The sequence below is a fragment of the Anguilla rostrata genome, chromosome 14 (assembly GCF_018555375.3).
Source record: "Anguilla rostrata isolate EN2019 chromosome 14, ASM1855537v3, whole genome shotgun sequence".
Taxonomy (NCBI): domain Eukaryota; kingdom Metazoa; phylum Chordata; class Actinopteri; order Anguilliformes; family Anguillidae; genus Anguilla; species Anguilla rostrata.
In genome coordinates, this window is record NC_057946.1 from 16,200,936 (window position 1) to 16,221,220 (window position 20,285).

Genomic DNA, 20,285 nt, shown 5'->3' on the forward strand with positions numbered 1-20,285 from the left:
GGTGCCAGATTTGAAAGCATGGTGTCATGTGAGTGAGAGAAGAATTGGCCTGCAGGAACTCTAGCTTCAGTGTCTTTACTTCAAAATTGAGTAGAGTAAACATGCAGCATAGAAACTGAGCCTGTTTGCATTGGCACTATGTAGGAAAGAACTGAATCACAGTTGGAAACATTGGGCAAGGGTCTGTTTGGCAAATCTGTTTGGCAAGTAATAATGTGGTGCCGAAGTGTGAAAAGCCTTCAATTAAAGCCGATATGTTAATGAATAATGTGACAACTCATGTATGCCTATCCTCTTCTTCCAGTCCATACTTCCCTCTCTCTCTGATCCCCCCCCCCCCCCAAGCTCCTTACGGATTTCAAATGCTGCCTGCCCCTGGCACAGATTGCCTGAGCGATGTGGGACCGAATTGGCTTGCAGGTCGCGTTTAGGCTTGCTTATCAACACACTGCTTGACACCGTGCCTCTCCACTAATGGGGTTTCATGCAAGCGGGCGCCTTGGGCATCGGGGCTGTGGGTTAAAATACATGGTCATCCTTCATATGCTACCCTAGGCCATATCTCTGTAAATATATGAGTGAATGGAGAGCAGAGCAGGGCCAGGCCGTGAACATCACACAGGTGGATGTGGGAAACACTTATAGTGCAAATAGACAAAAAAAATAGGTTGAGTTCTTAAAACCCCAACAAGGTCAGAGGAGAGCACAGTCTGGGAAGTTGTGTCCAAGTTAAATAACCGAGCTGCGCAGCGGTGCACCCGGCTCTTATAACACTTCTGCATTAATCATAATGAAAAATGAATCCCGCCCTTCAAATGGAGAAATTTTATTTGCCTTTCTGTGAGGGATTCACTGCTACCATATCCGGAGATTCATGGCAGTGGTAATTGCTGTGGTGCTGTGATCAGTAATCCGTCCATTACAAATTTGGAAAGGCATGACCCTGCTGCCTGTAGTGAAAGGTTACAGGCAGGGTGATCTGATTGCGCCGCTTGTCCGCTGATAAATTTCATCAGGAATGTCACCGGGCCTGGGCAGCTATTTAAAAAAAGCTTGCTCAGGAAAAATCCGCATACTCCCCCTCAAACGTCTCATTGACGGCGAGTTTCCGTTTCTTTAAATTCTGCAGCTCTATACTGTGACTTGATCTGAATTTCATGAACTGCTGCCTCCCCAGGGAGCAATTGAAAATGAAACATTTTGCTAGCTACACAACCTATCGGGAATATTTGGAGAGAGGCCAGAGAGCATGAGGACAGTACAGACATTACAGAATATTTATAATTTACACTACATTGGGTTGATCTACTTTTTTATTCCTTCCATAGTGTGTATTTTGCACTTGAAATTAAACTTAGCTTGAACCCAACTCTTTCAGGAACCTGGAGTAAATAAAGCATTCCACAAACTGTAAACATCTTTCAGAATGGAAAATGTGGTCTAATGCAGCACGACTGTTTTTGATTTATGTCCCAACACAGACTAGTTTATTAAGTTTTTAGTGCAGCTGTAAGCCATGGCTCATGCAAGAAAAAAGTCATCATACCACGTGAAGGAAATGTACATAATGCTAATCATTTAAGAAACCAAATGCTTAAAGGGGATCTTCAGCCTGAATCAATTGATGGCAGATTGTTCTGTCCACTGATGATATGATAAAAAAGAGATAATTTACTTTGTCATTTTCAAGATCCGTCTCCCATCTTGGAAAAAAAACTGCTCAAGTGACATGTTTTACTAAGCAGGATAACAAGAAATAAATTCTTCATCAAGGCAGCTAAAATAAAGTTTCTTTCGGGCACTGAAAAACAGTAGCTACATTAATAATATGATAGTTAAAGTTAATCAAAAGAAAGCCAATGCAAAAGGGAAGGCTAGTTGAGCTCTTCCAAAACATGAAGGAATTTTCTTTTATATGGTGAAAGAGGTCAAAATAAAAATAAAAATGCAAATTTTATGTTTAATTTCGGTGAACAGTGCTGCCACATGGCTAATAGATTTAGTGAAGTTCAGTTGCAGCATTGCATTGTGGTTCCTTTTGCTAGAAATTCTCATTCCTAAAAAACTATTGTGAGGCAGTTTCACTGGACAGTACAATAGCTAATGTATTTCCTTTAAAATGGAGTAAGAAACAGACACAACCTTGTGCAATTGATAGGATATTTAAAGTAATTTCAAAAGTAAAAAGAGCATGTTTGTGAAGTTAATGGCTACAGGAAACAGCTAAAAACATAAAGGAGCAAGAGTCTGTCAAGTAAAAACATTTCTGCACAATTATTCAAAAAAAAAAAAAAAAAATGGGGACGAATCCCAGGACTGGCACTGCTCATGGAAATCACTGGGAGAGATGGCCAAGAAAAAGTAAACAATCTTCACAGGTAGATAATGCAACAGAATCATCAGCGTAATGGAGCCACACAATGACACCCAGCCTCCTGTGAGCTGTCAGATCAGCTCTGGCTCATGAAAAGTGTGGTTTGATATGCGGAAGGTATAATGGCACCACCCACCTGGTGATTAGGAGACTGAGACAATCAGCGGACAGAGGTCATAGCACACACTTTTCCACAACTCAGTGGCTGACACTGCATCACTAATCTCCCTTTGAACGGGAACCACGGAAAAAAGCCTGGGGAGAAGGAGGAACCCATTCAGATGGGAACAGCATAATGCCTGTCCATCAATCACCACCTCACAAAACCACCTGCTGAGAGTATATCCCCTGTGCTGTCCACAGTGACCTTTAGGTGCACTAAAGGGACTAATAGGGGACTAAGGGCGTTTTCATATTAGGTACGATTGCTTCATACCGTGCCTGAGTATGATTGCCCACCCTCTCCACTCCCCCGCCGCTCAGCTTTCACATTAGTAATGTTGTTCCGTACCCGAGTACACTTGCGTCAACTACGCAACATTTGTTAATGTTGTTGCTCCAGTGTAGAAAAGTGCGCCAATCGCAAGATCCCAAGCCCATACAATGGAGTCGACCTTCGCACTATGCCTACTGTTATTGATATTTTGGAGACAATGTCAAGAACGACCCTCTCGCCTGGCTTCCTACTTTATCAGCTATGGCCCTGCGGTTCAGAGGATGAGATCGGCGCGTGCTGTGCGCATACGCAGATTTCGGAGGAGACAGGCAGCGTTGAGAAATGCCTTTGTTACTCTACTCGCTGACTGCTACTTGCGCTCGTCAATAAGGTGAGAAACAGACCAGTTGATGACCAGCATAGTTATGACGTCACATTCTAAATAGCAGTCCACTTCCGAGTTTTGGTACAGTTGTTTTCACACCTGATGCAAACCATTCCGGAGTACACATGAAGCGTACTCGAGACCACCTTTTCAAGTGGACCCAGGCACGGTTCATTGATCCGTACCCGGGTACGGTACACAGTGTTCACACTAATCAAACAAACTGGACTTTGGGGTCAAGTGTACTCGGATCCGGGCCCGGGTCCCTGATGTGAAAGCCTCCTAAGGTAGTACAACACTGATGCAGAGGAGCATGACTTCAACTTTCTCATTATCATCAAACAACCCCAGTAAGCTCCAACCACTCACCCCAATACAGAGCAGAGTACTGATAAATCTTGTGTAACTAGGGGGAGGCTAGTTGCACAGCCTCTGGTCCACATATTCCTGTTCTGAGTTAAGTGTTGAGCATACACCGGCTGGCTGCCCTGCATCAACCCAAACACTTCCCCCAGGGGACAGCCTCTGATTGACGGTGACAAAGTCCACCATCACTTCTCTTAATGCCAAAAGCCTGTCTCTCATAGAAAGTGCAGACTGATACAGCTGCATAAATGCGGTCCCCCTTAGTTCTGACTTAATAATTTTTAAATTCCATTGTTAAAGTCCATCATGTCCTCACTCTAGCTCATTATCATTCATTGCCAGGTTTCTAATTTTTCACACAAGCTTTCCTGCTTCATCCAGAACAGAAAAAGTGTGTGTGTGTGTGTGTGTGAGAGAGAGAGAGAGAGAGAGATGAAGTGAGCGAGAAAGAAACCATTTAATGGATGACTGAGCAAATTAAATTTGAATTCACTGAATGGCTTTTGTCATCTCTGGATTTTAGAAAAGTATTTTTTACAAACTTTGAAATAGAATCCTTTGAAGGAATCTATTGCTTCAAAAGGAAGATCGACTAATGTTGCTGGAAGGTAAGGGGTTGTTTATTTTGCAATGACAAAGAAGAAAGGGATACATATAAGCACATACACAACAACTTCATTATTGACATGACACAACTAAAGCAATACCCAAGCTTCACTGACCCTTCTATTGAACATATTTTTTGAGATGTATGTGGGATAACATATGGCAGAGGATGCGTTTGGCACCCAACAGAGATCTCTCTTCTGTCATCCACCACTGAGCTTAAATATTGCTTCTTTTTCATGTCTTTTCTTTAAAGACTTTTCCCAGACAGAGCTGACATGTTTAAAGATGAGAAAATAATAACTCAGAAGTCTTTACACAGTATATGGTCTCATCTGCACCATGGGGAAAGCACCATCATTGAGTCCAAGGATTAAAATATTAATAAAAAGAGGGATGCAATTCCCATTATAAACCTCATGAAATATGCATGTTCTGTATGAGTTATCCAGTGAATGCTTCTGAATGTATCAAGGAGATGAGCAGAGTTCATTTTATGGTCTGATGACAATTCTAATACAAACCATAAGTAATATTCCTCAAAAAGTGAGGAGTACAGGTATAATATTTAGGAATCACAAGTTCACTTCTGCAATATATCCTGATTATAGTCACTTAATCTGAATGGGATTAAAAAATGAATTTATTTCTGTATTTTGTGGATTTTAGACAACAGGACATGTCAAGGTATGCAAGATTATGTCCCTATACTCATATCGTACTTAAACTTCAATAGTGCTATTAAATAATAATAAAACAAATATTACATTGTAACTAGCTACATTTTACGTTTGTACAATTGTACTGCTATGATGCAGCCACTTAACTCAAAAGCAAGAGCTTTGCTTCTTCATTTGAAGATACTATTTTGGACCTGTCTGAAACTGATTCCAGGCCTTAGGGGACACACAGTCTTCATTGGAATGGGAGGAGGAAAGAATGGGGCTTGTCTGCACCTTGGGGATTATGGGTAACTAAAGGAGAGATGCCACCACAGGCCATCCAGTTGTAAAGTCCAGACGTTGAGACTGCGGTTGGTGTCAGCCCGGGGGGCTGGTCTGATGTGATGTGACACTCCCCTCTAGATACTGCACTTGTCACAGGCTCAGCAGGGTACCTCCACTGCTGGCCTACCATCAACAGAACTTAAATACTATGTGCAATATAAGTTTATCTTCTGTTATGGATCAGAGTTAACCAACACAGTTATTCTGGCAACTCCCCACCAACAAGTTTAAGAAATTATCTTCTAGTTGTCATGCTCAACTTCGGTTGAGGGAAATACAGGGATATATCACTTCAAAGAAAATAAAATTGAGTATCTTATGGGGCAAACACATGCTGATCACATATAACCTTCATACTCATCATCACTTTGACCTGACTCTTCCAGTAATGTGGTGACAAGATGATTTGCTATTTATTATCTATAAATTAATTGTTCAATAGTGGCCAGCTTTAACCACCCCTAACAAATATTCTGCCAATGTCAGAGAAAACCAGAATCAGATTGAACAGATGTTAAATGTTCATTCATCTAACAACTAACAAGACAGCGCCCTGGCCTCTGTGCTAATTACAGAATCATAGGGTGTAAAATGTTGCCCAAGGCAATTTCAACTGGCATGGTTTATTTGACAGTCAATCAAAGTCTGCTTCATGTGTCCTGCACAAAGCACTGAAGAGTACATGTTAGTGTGTCCTGGGTGAAAAGCAAATTAGACTAGATGGTTCCCGTTATTATACAGTCACCAAAGGGCACAAGTAGGACTTCAAACCCTTCCAATTCATCTTTAGAGGAATTGTTCTCTACTGAAGATGGAAACTTTTTTTCATTTGCATCCATGTATAAAGAAGAATGCAGGTATGCACACACTTTATATCCTTCATTTTTTATACAGTCCGGAATAAAACCCTTGAGAGAGAGTTGCCACTTCTACCTTATTAAAGCAAGCCATTTCATACAGGCCTGGTGCCTTGGCTGTGGTAATCTGATGAGGACCATTACTACGCAGAACGAGCATGTCAAAAGCTTGTAACAATGCACTTCACAAGGCAAAATCAAATGCTGTGCTGGTACTGCTATGCACTACGTGGTACCACTTTTCTGTCTGTGTTGTTGCAGCCTCGCTCTAGGGTGCATATGTGCCTAATCCCGCAGAATGTGTCAAGGTGTCAACAGGCACACGTTGCTGTTCACTTCTGTCAGGAAAGGTCAGCTCACCATTGTGACAACATGATAGACATCATCAGACCTGCACAACCACTATGTTACAATCAATGCATTGCCATTCAAATATCAAATGGGAGAGAAAAAAGACGTCATTTATGAAATAGCTTTATTGATTTTCCGATCAAATGGAAAAAGAATGAAAAATTATTTCACTTCACGTTCAAGAAATAGAAAATAATAACGATAATAGAAGAATTGCAGCAAAGAGAAGAGAATCTGTCCATTTTTATCTGCTTCTCCAAAGATTTTTATTGATGCAGTACTGAACTTTTATACTGGAAGCTTCTTTCAGCTTTAAAGGGAACTCTCCAAATAATAGGTCAGTTGAGTATATCCTAATCTTAATTAAAACTGAGTTTATGTTAATTAATTTTTTTGTTATTTTGTACTGTAATTATACATGAACATGAACACACTGAGCCTGAAAGTGCCTACATTCCATTAACCTCCTCTTCTTTCCTGAAGGCAAAGTCCTCCTCAAACATGTGCTCTTGTGACCTGCTGACAAGTCATATACATTCAAGCAAAAGCAATTAATAAAAATAATTGGGGAATAAATGTAAAGGTGTAGTTTGCAATCGACCGCTGTAAATCAGACACTCAGCAGGGAGTTCACTTAATCTTTCGGAAGCTTAAAGTTTTACTTTTATTTTGAGATGGGATTCTAGTGTTTGTAGCATGCATTAGATTATGAATAAGGAGAAAATACTGCTTCTTTGTTAAATTTGTAGCCAAGAGAGTATACGTATTTTGAAAGCAATAGTAATTGTGCTCCTGGGTAGCTCATCCTGTTAAGGTGCTCTTCCTGTGTATAAATGGGCCCCATTGTTTGATATCGATCAGGACGATGCGATACTGACTGTGGCCAGCAGCCCCTACGGGGCAGTGCCTAATTGTGTCTCATCGCTCACCAGCAACCCCAGCTGGTTAATTGGGTAGCCACAGTCTGTTTAAGCTCAGTGAGTGACATTCCACAACTCATTTCTGTGCTCAACTTGTGGACTGCAGTGTCAAGAGAATCTGTGGCTGACATTGCATGATTCAGAAGACAGCATCTCTGGCCTCCTGAACAGAAAGTAGGGGTTGAAGTGATCAGTGTTTGCAAAGACAACTGGGCCTTCCAAATTGGGAGAGAAAAACTGTCTTGTTGTTTTTTCTTCAGTGGTTAATACAAACACAGGGATTTTATCCCCAGGTAAACTTCTTAATTATAAGCCTCATGCATGTGTGTGTGTCTACGCTTAAAAATATTCCCTGGACCATAAGCTGGCAATTACTTGCTCATATTTGTAGCCTGCTAGATGGGGTCATGAGAAGACAGCAATAGGAAAAATCCAAGCATTTAAGATGAAATGAGACCAACAAGTTTATATTCATGTTTACTCCAACAAAGAATGTAATAGAGTGAAAAATGAAAATTTCTAATTCTGGATTGGACCACACTCCACAGTGTGCAGTTATATTTAATCAATGCTCATTGTATCGATTGCTGATTGTAGCTCATCTGCTGTTGATTCAGGTAACCACAGACAAGCAAGCATGTGCTCTCCTTTGAAGCAAGTGAAGTCAGCCTTATCTTATCACACATCAGTTTGCAGGTTCGGCTCATACAGATTTGAGTTGGTGGAAAACCTGCTGGTTAATAGGCAGACTTAGGTGCGCCTGATCAAGTGGTGGTAAGCACTGAGACATTTTCATCCTATTTTAGCATAAATGTTCGCCATGTTTTAACATTATGGGTAAACCAAGGACTGAGTTTGTGTGCTAACAAACTTCAGTTTTGGAGTGCAGAAGAACATTAGCAGCAGAGTACATATCTAATGATATGTATTCAGCGCAACATGTCTATTAAAATGGTGCTGCAGGCTATAACACAGTCCTATACAGTTAGGAGTATGAGCCTTACTCAACTGTATGAGGCAGAAGGCAGTGGCATGCAATCATAGCCAGAGTCACAGGTGGGACGCAACAGTTGTTTGCTTCAGCAAAGCAGCTGGAATTGCGAGCCCTGCAATACTCCCTGGATACAAATGACAAAGATCATCAACAAAAAATATCTAGATGTAAGAATCTAAATAGGGCCTCCTGATGGTTTTGCTGAAGACCACAGAGCTCTGAAACAGTAAGTGAATGCATAAGGCACAATTTAGAAGTAACATTAAACGAAACACCAGCTTTTCTCTCTTCAAATTACAGCTAATTAAAACCCAGAGTGAGTAATTACAGCTCCTGTGAATTAATGGGAATGTCAGGCCTGTAATGGTACATGGAGTGCAGCGGCACAGCATCAAGCCTTTAATCTTAAATTCAGAAGAGTGCAGTGATGTAGAGCCTGGGGAGCATGATCATTACATTCAACATCAAGTTTTCCCTACTTCCAGGGAAGACAACAATTCCAAAAATGCATGCAATGAATCAGTTCCAAAAACACAATCCCTACTTAGCTTGCCAGACAATGAGATGCTGAATATGCATGAATGCTTATTATGATGCTAAACCTGACAGAAATTGACTTAACTTTAACACATACCAGTGGGAGGTGTCCTGCTCACTTTGGTATTTTTTTAAAATTTATACCAGCCTATAAGAAATAACTTGTGGTTGAGATGAATTCACTTAATAAACTTAGTCTTTGGATTTACTCAATAGAATTGTGAACAGTGGTTGCATGAAATATAATTAAGTATTTATAAAATGTAGAAATCTATATTTTCCACACTTAAATTATGTTGAAATAACTTTAAAGAAGTTATCCGAGCATACTTATTAAAATTAGGATTAACAATGGAAAGTTAACTTAATCTAAGTCACAAATAATACCATACACGAACTTCAAAAAAATGAGTTAGGTTAACAAGCAAAAGCAAAACAAATATTTTTATTTATTTATTTATTATTATTATTTTTTTTTTTGAGTGTACAATGTTTGCTGGAAAAATAAAAAATAAAAACATTAAACTTAATTCAACCCCCAAGGGATTTTGCTGAGAAACGTCTTTATCAAGCTCTGCTGTGCAGATTAGCATACATTTCAGCTGATGGGTGTTCTTTTTTAAAACCCCAGCCACTGAAATAATGTTTGACAGGAGGGGGGACAGGAAGGATATCATAGATTAAAGGAGGACTCATGCTGACAACATTTTGGCAAAGGGGCTTCTTTAAAGAGGGGAAATGTACGTCCTGCCACTTCATACCTGCAGGATACAGAGGCACTGATAATACAAAAAAAAACTAAAATAACTCAGACTGTCAGAATATGGCTGCTTCCCTCTTTTTGAGAAATGGAGCTGTATATTCATATGCTGTAAATTGTTTCTGCCTATTCACAATATCCACTCACTCACATGTATCTCTGTGTATTTAAAACATACCATCTTTTTTAAAGCTTCTGGATTAAAATGGGGTAGTATGACATTAATGGATTACTACAGCGACCCAAGCATGCACACACGCTCACAAGCAACATCTTACCTGAAGCACTGGGCTCTGGTCAAAGTTGTAGGCACTTGGACGCCCCTCAAGTGTGGAGAATGCCACATTTCCACCCGTCAGTGGTGAGATATCACTGAACTCGTCTGTGCAGAGGGCTGTTCTTTCATCATCTCCAGGACGGATGTATCCCTTGGCATCTTTTCCATATGTCTTTTCACAGGATGAGCTGTAGTACTGGTACGGTAGCCAGGGCCCTCCTTCTTTTGAGCGCTTATAGATAGCGAAGCTCTCTGGGCGACTGGTGTGGAACTTCAGCCGGATGTATGTGACCTCAAATGCTTTCCCTGTGGACAATAGAAGCAAGGCTCACAGTGGGGAAACAGACGGAGCTATAGCTACAATGTGCTGAATGAGAATGCAACATAAATAACGCAACATGAAGAAAATGGTACTTTATACTGCTGTTGTCATTTTTGCAATAAAAAGGGACCATTTGAAAGTTTAGAGCCAGGGGGAAGAACTATAACAATGAAAATAAAAAGGTAGACATTCAGTAGAATTGAAGACATCTGGTCTTTAATGGTGAGGCTTCTTGTCTTTGCCCCACATGGATCTGCACAGATCTTCAAGGAGGAACCTTGGTCTGATCCCAAATAACAAACATGCTCTCAGGGAGTTAGGAGTATGGCTGTAAATAAACTGTCTTCATATTAAGCTGAAAGTAAAAAGGTTGCAAACATATTGTATGTTGCAATTGTAAAAATGTTTGAATTACAGAATTTTAGCCCTGATAAGATGAAGGGAAAAATTAATGATTCCCCTTAAACGAAGATAGATATCAAAAAATTATAATTGTAATGAGGCCACATTTCCAGATGCAGCATGGAAATAATGGTCTCTTGGGGCTATACAGCATTAATTGCACTGTAGGGGCACAACGTTCTGATGTGGGCACAGAGACAAATGGCTTGAATTGTACTTGTGTTTGTATTCCTAGGTTGCTACAACAGGCACAAGGCTAACAATACAGAATTAAAATCAACTTCCAAGCTCTGTCACATCTAAATGTGCAGGCCAAGGAATTAAACGTCATGTTATTTTGTGGAGATTTTCCAGAGTTCCATTAATGATCCATTTAAATTATGTTGAAAGAAGCTGAGAAAAGGAAGATCTAGAGACAGCGCGAGAGAAACTGCTTCTTTGAACATTTAAAGTATGCTAATTTATAATTTATGAATCTCTGAATCTCGGTAAAAAGCATAACTGTATAATTTTTCCTGCAGCCAATGTGCTGCTCATAGGATACAGTAGCACTGTTTTGGTTGAGAAAATCCATTTTGAGGTGAATACATATCCCATCTATAAAACATTTAGGTGTATTCAGTTGCAGAAAAAACTCACTTTAGATTTTTGAATAAATAATTGAGGCTCATGGTCACAAATCAGGTACTGAAATGTCAGCTACTGGAAAGAGAATCTAATTTGGAAGAATGGTGCCAAAACAACATTTTCAGGAATTGTGAATCACTCACATGCAACAAGTATATTTACAGTGGCAGGTTGGTGTCATTTGCTCAACATCCTGAGACTCCTCTGGCTGGGCATGGCACTCCTCTCTCACATCACTCTGGTGAATTATATCAATACCCCTTCAGCTCCAAGTCACTTGAACACTCTTCCTCTAGGCTCTGATTTTCCTTTTTTTTTTTACACCTTTGTACTTCATCTCCTCTTCCCCACTACTTCACAGTCTGTACCCTTTTTCAGCAATCAAAGCAAATGTATTACTTAGAGCATTTTGTGCTCTTATCTCCTGAATTTGAGCAGAAGTACAAGCACCACAATGTTTATTCTGGAGACCTCTTGCACAGGGCTGGCATCTCTTAATGCATGGTGTCTTACTGATCCAGCCTCAAAATTAAATTAGATAGAGGCACAGGCACTTTCAAGGGATTGGGGAACCTTTTATTAATTTGCTCCTGAACCTAATTTTGGCAGTAAGTAAGTGTAGTTTTTTTTGGACAGAGTTTCAGAAACAGCAGATACAACCTCAAAATACCAATGTAAAAGCTGATAAATGACTTGCCGTTTCATTTATTTATTTATTTTTCAAAATCAAATGAAACAGGTAAGGCATGGACTTATTATTTACCTATGCTTGCTTAGCTACATCGTCACCACCATCCTTAAGCACTTTATGTGAACCAACAAATCCATGTGACCCAGCATTGACCCATGGACTGCTAGCTTCTCACTGTTCACACAGTTCAATATGATGAAACTGATCAAATATGCAGTGATGTCCTAGATAACTTGAAAGAAGTCATACACTGTCACATTTCTCTCACACATTTTTGCGTGAGAAATGTAACAACAATAAGGGAAAAAAAACCCAATTCACTAAAGTATTTAAAATAAGCAGTTATTACAGTAAAAATATGCTGGTTTCAAATGGTGAAGCAACAACCATGTAAACTGAAAGGTTCAATGAAAGCACTGTGTGGTATACAGTCCTGTTCTATAGAAGAAGAAATGGCAGTTAGTGTTAAAATATTGAGCCCTCGAAGTTCCAAAAACCTATATTTTTAAAATCTTGTGTGTGCAAGATATTTATCTAGTGCACTAAAGATCTGTATCATGTGCAGACAATATCTCTATTTTGTGGGAACAACATCAGTAACTTGTGGGAACAAGTCGCTCTCAGTTAAATTAATAAATCTATCATTGTCATCCACAGGGCTTGACATTAACACTCGCCACCCACCAAATGCAGGTAGCATCTGGCAGCAGCTTGTAACTCTGTCACTCTTACCAGCCACTTTGGCGGGGGATCTTTTGGTAGCATTTACTATGAAAAAAAATCATTGTAGTTTACAAAAAGTGATACTACATGATACTACAACTCCCACAAGCACAATGTACACACTGGGTGCATACTGTGTGCTTGTGGCAGTGTTTTGCTTAACTGGTGGCACACGGTGCGTGCCAATACTGTTATCTTACAATTGCAATTTTAAAATAAATTAAAAGTAAATAAATAAATAAATAAATAAATAAATAAAAGTGCATCTGCAGAGCTTCAACGTTGACGTTATTAAATAAATATTAGCATATTATATTCACATAATGCTCAATACCATCAGATGTAACCAGTTCTTCTCAGTTAGGCTATAGGCAAGTAATTAGATAAAAAAAATTTGTTAGCATATTTAAAAATTGATTCATTTTAATTGCACAAATTTTATCAATGTTATTTTATGTTGGTGCTGCCCTTTGCAGGATAAGTTAACATGTCGAACTTGATGAAAGCAATATTTTTTGAACCTTACATATGTTTTGTTTTGGGATTGAAGATCACAAAATTATGGCAACATTGGAGCGGGCATATTTTTTCACCTGTAAAGATCAAGCACTCATTAAGAGAAAGCAACCCTAACTAGCAAATCCAACATAGCCAGTGTGGCCAAAATGAGCAATGAAGCCTGGCAGATAATTGCAGATAAATAGGCCCATGCCTATGTAATAAGACTTTTATTCAATTGCTCTCTGATAATGTCACCACACTGTGACAGCACCATGCATGGCCAGGAAATCTGAACACACTGTTATGCCTTTTGAATGCAAGGTACACTTTCCTGACTGCTTGGAAGGTTATAATATGGCTTTAATTATGGCCTATTTCTCAATTTATTTCTTAAAGATTTGTCTCTGCGTTCTAATTTCCCCATTTTCCTACTATATGTATTGTGTTATCTTGAATCCTGTTTTTTGGTTTTATTTTGCTTTTATTCTTGTCCTCAAATGAGAAGAACTTTGTGTTGCATTTTATGTATGAAACAAATGACTTTATTATGATATTATCATCGTTCCCAACAGCATATAAAAATGTGCCGGTGCAAGGAAGCGGAGCTCAATACAGTGTATATCACTGTTAGGACTTGCTACGCTCCGAGCTAGCAATATGCACAACTATTAATTGCTGGAGGTAAATAATTCCCTCACAACTAAATTACCAGTGCTCATAAAGATTAAAGATAAAAAATAATGGCTTGTTCATTGACAAGAACCTCACTTTCATTTTTGCTGTTCATGTGTGTAATTTCACCAGCTAACTTAAGCATAAACCTGTGATTTTGCAGGTTTGAGCTTAAGACTGCCTAAATGGTGAACTTGCTTTGTGAAACAGAAAATGTAATATATTATTAAGGCATATTGTAATTAAAATCCAAAACTGTTATGTCTGAACTATGTAAGTATGGTAAGGTCTTTAGCCATTCATTATGGTCATTCATTAATATACAGGATATTATGTTATGACCCTTGTGCCACAAATATATAAACATATATAAACTATATGTATTAATATGTGATATTTTGCCATAAAATCAGGTTAAAGTTGACTAGGACTTTAAAGTTCACACTGACAATAAAAAGTAACAAACAAAACAAGGCCATACATCATACAATTTCTACTCATATAGCTAAATGCACTGTTCATGCTCCTGGGGGTTGTCCAAGAAAGTAGGGCAATGACAAGAGTGCAAATTCACTGTCAATTAGAAAATTTGTCAATTGGAGTCATTGTACATGTTGGCTTGTTAGCAATTTCTCAGCGGTCTAGGAAAAAGCATAATACAACCTCAAATGTAAGAATTATTAGATTTTTCTGAAAAGAGTTCACTGGCTGTTGGACCCTTAAATTTGCCATGCCCACATTTACTGTTCCTGGCTATTTAAGGTAACATGGAATCTTGGTGGTTCTAGTTTTAATAATTTAGGTGAACAAACCATAAGGGGGAATTTGCTGCAATGCGTTTGAGGTGGTTAGTGGCAGTGACATTAATTAAAACCAGGTAAACTATTTTCACATTACTGTGAATACCGGCTGTCTCCATAATGGATGCAAGACCAATAGAAGCAGCAGACACTCGTAAAATGTTATTTGGGGGACTATACGCAAAGAATTGTAACCATACGCATATCATTTATTGATTTAAGTCGCAGCAACCGTAATAACTTGCTCCCACAAGTTACAGATGTTGTTCCCCCAAGATACAGATCTTTTGCACTCAAGATAATATCTTGTGCTGAGAAGATAAAAACAAAATTTTTTGGAACTTCAGGGTCTCTGTAGGAAAGTGGAAACCGCATATAGAAAATTATTGGTCTAATGCTAGTACTGGAAGTGTTATTGAGCCTGGACATTAGAGGAATTGCTCACTTAACCTGACAAAAATGGAATATTTTTCAGCACTTTCTCCACATTTCAGATAAGTTAACACACAAAAAAACAAGAACAAAAAAAAAAAGATTGGCTCAAAAAATTGAGTGAAATAAAAGATTTGGTTCAAGTAAGGACTACTAAAATACTGCAATCATGATACTGAACTTTCAGAAACAGTGTACAGTAGGTCAGCCTGTGGAATCGCCACTACCAGAGCAAAAGCAGCAAGTGAAGCAGTCACTGCAGGTAAAATAGGTGAGCCTGGAAGGTACAGAGATGCTTTCTGCACAGCTGGGAAAGCAAAGCTCTTGTCTGAAATGGTCTCCCCTTTGGTCTCATGATTAGTTCATGTCTCTGTTTCATGACAGTAACAGCTGCCATGGCCGAAGGCATGATGACATATTGCATTGACTTTATGTTGGTCATGAGCTCTGTGATGAATTATAATCAAACTTTTTTTTTGTTCCTTTCTTGGTGGCAATGCCACACACTTTGCACAGACTTAGTAGAATTGTTGCACATTAATTTCATTCCCCCAATCCCCTTTTGGTTTTTAAACATACCAGATCAGAAGCAAACGGAGAGTGACATTTGCAATGAATGTCTTGACAGTAAAATGACATATTTCATGTGCTTTTTGAATATTCATATTTTTTGGTATTTAGCATAAAACAAACACTGGCCGATTGGCCCACTTTGATTCATCAAGAGTGATACATGCAATAAGTTACATACTGAGTACAGGAGATATAACAGTGATTTCTTCTTGAGCATGAAATAAATGACAGACCTCTTCTATTTGACTACTATCATTCATTTTGTAGTATTTTAATAATATACTTCCACATAGTATATACATTGTTGAATTGAGAAATTGTGAGAAGTATGTGTCATTTAGAGTTTCATAAGTTCATCACAGAGTTTCAACAAAGATGAAAAGATGCCAAACTAAAACTAAATTAGAACACATTTGTCACTTTTACTTCTTTTCTCCCACTTAAACCAATGACTAAAAAAGTGGAAAAAATATGAATACATTCCAATGAAATGCAATGCATACACTGTTTTCATACAAGCCATTTTCCCCACAGTATAGCACCAGTGATCATTTCTCACAGCAAGGCTTTTTTAGTTTTTTTAAATGTCTTTCTGTCTTTCCATCCCAACGACAATTTTATTCCACTACAGTGAAATTGGCTGTGCACCGTTTAATCTCCCAATGGGGGTGAGCTTAACAGGTATACTAGTAACAACGAGTTAGAAATAATACCACAAACATAACAACGAGGCAGAAAAATGACTCAAACCATATTACATTCCCTGCTATGAAATTCTGTTTAACTAGTTCAGACATGTGTGGAATCCTCAGTCAGCCAGATAGCTCATTATCTTCTTCACCAACAGCCACATTGCTTTATCGCACAGGTTCATTTAACGCAAACTGCTTTTATGAGATTTTGTGGGTGACGTGTATAGGAGAGGGTTTAATGTGGACTTGATAAAATGAAACTAGACGATGGCTGCTAAGTTATTTTGCTGATCAGAACAAATGCGAATTCCTCATAGCATGCTGCAGATTTACTCCCTAAATCCCTCAACTTCATGTGTACTGTTTTTATTTTATATTTACATTTTAATTATGTTTATGAATTTCTTTATTAATTTTAAATGGCTCTTTAATTAGAAGGTATCCACAATGATAAACATTATGACGTGTGAATAGGCAGAAGAACCTTTGAGATCCTGGCAACTCCCAAGGTGTCCACAGTCTGCATTAACAGGACCAGTCCACAATTTCCAGGAGCAAACTTCCCCGGTAGCATAGCAACAGCACAGTTGTAAGAGCAAAACCTTAAATCATACAGTTAACAACGTAAAAGCAGCTGTCTGACCCGTACTTGTTTTTTTCTGAAAATGATGTTGAGACTCAGCTTGTAGTCACAATATTTATCCCAACATTTACAGGAAGGTAACATTTGGCATCTGTGTGCAGAAGATATATTTGAAGTGTCACTGAGAGGCAGATTAAAATCGTCTGCATGTTGAAATGTGTTACCTTGGGAGTAATCTGAAAAACCTTGTGAAAACTTGAATTTAAGGCTGTGCAGATGATGTGGCAATATGGTGACCATAATTAAGCCTTTATCAGAGTGTATTAAAAGATTACCGATGCTAAATATTTCAAGAGACGGGGTTATATCAATATTCACAGCAGGCTTCGGGGCATATGTAAACACTTCTGATTTGTAATTGCAGACACTTTTTTATCCTGAGACTTATCAACATTCTCCTCAGTGTTCACAACAATGCCATCTATTAGAACTGTGAAGGCAAATGATAAGGTTAGGGATTTAAAAGAAACAGGCATACTTTGGAACAGCATCTCAGACTCTTCCATGAGAACAATATATAAAATATAATGTTTAAAGGGTTGATGTGTCCAGCTAAAACACATTTTAACCAAGTAAATACATTTTCGCTACAGGTAGTACCTCTCCGGTCTAATAAAACAATGCAGAATGGAACCAATTGCTTTTAATTTTGCATCATTGCATTTTTTCACCCCAGACAGGAAGTTATTTGGTTTACCATCAGACAATTAAAACCAGATGTGGTTTGCCTCGCATGTGTCTGGGAAACGCTTGACCCTGTTTCAGTGTTCAGTATTTTTTATCCCTCTTGTGTTTTGTTTGTTCTCCGCGTAAATTCTTGACCCGGTTGTAGGCTGTCCCTGTGGCGCTTTTCATGTGTGAGGGTATGCGTGTTGTTTTAAAGTTCCCCTTGGCTGGGGTTTGTTTTGATTGGGCTGGGAAGAAAACAAATCCTACAGGAAGAGCCTCAACTGCAGCACAGCTGGCAGAGGCACCCACATTAAAAGGGAAGAGACTGCGATCCTCTCTGTGTGCAAAGAAACACAGGCCTGACTATCTGCCTCCTTCCTTAGAACGACCCTGACACTATGAATTAGGATGTACTGGGTTGCCATATCTCTGGCCATGACTGTTGCATTGTGTAGTATTTTTTTCCATGTTGTGCTTTAGCAAGAACTTAGCAAGGGCTTAGGTGTGTGATACCTTAGTTCTTATTCTTGAAGACAAGAAGAATGCTCTTATTAGTAAAGTATTTGCAGGCACACACTAATTAAGGAATCTAAATTAATTTCCTTTTTAAATGTAGTCAATTAAAAGTATTCTTGGACTGATGATAGTACATAGTAGAATGTGCTATTGTCTGGTGGCTCATTTGTGCTCCTGCAAGGTATGATCAATACTTATTTTTTCATAGTTGAAAATTAAGCTGGTGAACATATTGTTTTAAGGGCTATTGTGTCCTATAACAAAGGTTAAAGCGAACCCCTTTTATTGGTATTATTTGACTATTCTGGATGTTTCTGACTGCCTAGACAAACTCTATAGTTTAGTCTAAATGCATACAGTAATGACACCCACTCAAACCATTGCATGTTTTCCCAGTTGCTGCCAAATCACCAATAGCAAAATCTGGATGACAATTAATATACAAATCCATTCTTATGACAATATAATATTATACAATCATATATGATTTACCAATAGTAGAAACATAGTTTCTGTGTTTAAGTTGACCTGAATTATGGTATGAATAACTGGTGCATAACACAGATGAAAAATACTTCAGACAATCTTACTGCAAGTTAAAGATTAAGAATACAACATTTGGATTTTCTCAGACCAAAAACACATTAATACCAGTGATTAAATGAAATAGTCTTTAGGCATCAGAGTAGAATGAGCCCATTGTTCTGTACACAACAAAGGGCCAGGCATGCTCATGTTTTCAGTATTCTCCTTCTCCCTCTCCCCATACATAAATTCAATTTTCTCAAAATTCACAATTACAGAGCATTTGTGCTGGACCTCTGCTTCAGTGGACTGTGACCAGCCATATCTGTATTTCTCTATTTGCCACTTAAAAGTTCCTAGAAGAGGAGCATTGATATATGTCTTCAATTATCTGAACCAGCATGACTTTAAGCCATGTGCGGGGCGATGCAGTTTTGCATACAAGTGCTGAAGCATTAAATAAGAGCACAAAAGGTACATTTAAAAAGATAGCCATTTTGCTCTGGGGAATTTCAGTTTTTTTCCTCTCTTCTGAAATGTACTTCATATGACTTTTACCATTCTCATAACACTTTATGAGCACTTTAAAGGCTTTGTGTTTCAGACTCCTGGTTGTAACCAGAATTTGAAAAACTTAGGTACATGACAAGCAATCAAGAATATTCTACCTTTGTACAGTTTAGCAGGTGATCAGCCAGGAAAGCAGCCAGATGGATAAGAATGAGTGATTATGGCTCTCTTACCCAAGTGCAGGGTGAGGTTGACGGACCTGGGGTGCTGTATTCTGTAGAACATAGACTGGCTCTGCCACCATGTGGGCTCCTCATCGCTGTGGAAGTCAGTCAGGTAGGTGACGTTGTGGTGCTGCTGGGGGTCCGATGCATCGCAACGGTGGCAGGAGCGCATGGGACCAGCCTGCATGCAGTAGTCCTCAGGAGGAAGACCGCACACGTTGGAGGCCATCACGGTCTTGTTAAAGGCTGCATTCTCAAACTTTGGCAGGCAGCGACTGAGGGAACCCTCTTCATCGTAGCAGGAATCCATGCCCGCTAAAACCAGGCATGAGCGGATTGAGGTGAAAAGCAGGAGACTGAGCAGGGTGTTTTCCATGGTGGAACAGGCAGGAGGCACAGGCAGACAAACGGGGAGAGACAGACTGGAGGTGCGGACACATGGGACAGATGATTCAGAGTTCTGTTATGAGTTAGTTCCTCAGTCTGTAGTTCCTCAGTCTACTCTTTCCCCCCTGCTCTCCACTTCAATGTGCCCTCCCACTGCTAACTTCAGAAGAGCCCTTCTGTGATCCTCAGACACAAGGGATAGGGTGAAAATGGGACAGGAATGTTCCAGATGCTTTCCCCCTACTGGATGAAATGGTAACTACCCTAGAAATAAAAGTGTATGGAATTAATTTAGCCAGGAGCGAGTAGATATTACAGGCCAAATGTTAGTATTTCATGTCTTGTGGTATTTACATAAAACATGTTAGATGAAGTATTGCATTTGGGCTTTGATACCACAATTCAAAATAAAAAAAAATTTAACAACAACATTTTTACGTCATTATAAAATTATAAAACAGTTTTATCATGGTATAACACAGTGGAAGATCTTATCATGGCAAAAC

General features: G+C 38.9%; 1 protein-coding gene across 1 annotated transcript in view; it reads right to left on the reverse strand.

The window, feature by feature from the left end:
• lamc3 (laminin, gamma 3) overlaps positions 1-19,950 on the reverse strand; it is a 69,966-nt gene extending 50,016 nt beyond the window's left edge. The window contains exons 1-2 of the mRNA XM_064307718.1: positions 19,402-19,950; positions 9,872-10,176 (exon numbers count right to left, since the gene is read on the reverse strand). Of these exons, the coding sequence (XP_064163788.1) occupies positions 9,872-10,176; positions 19,402-19,768 (672 nt within the window). The 5' untranslated portion in view covers positions 19,769-19,950. The remainder of the gene's footprint in view (positions 1-9,871; positions 10,177-19,401) is intronic.
• Between the last annotated feature and the right edge of the window lie 335 nt (positions 19,951-20,285).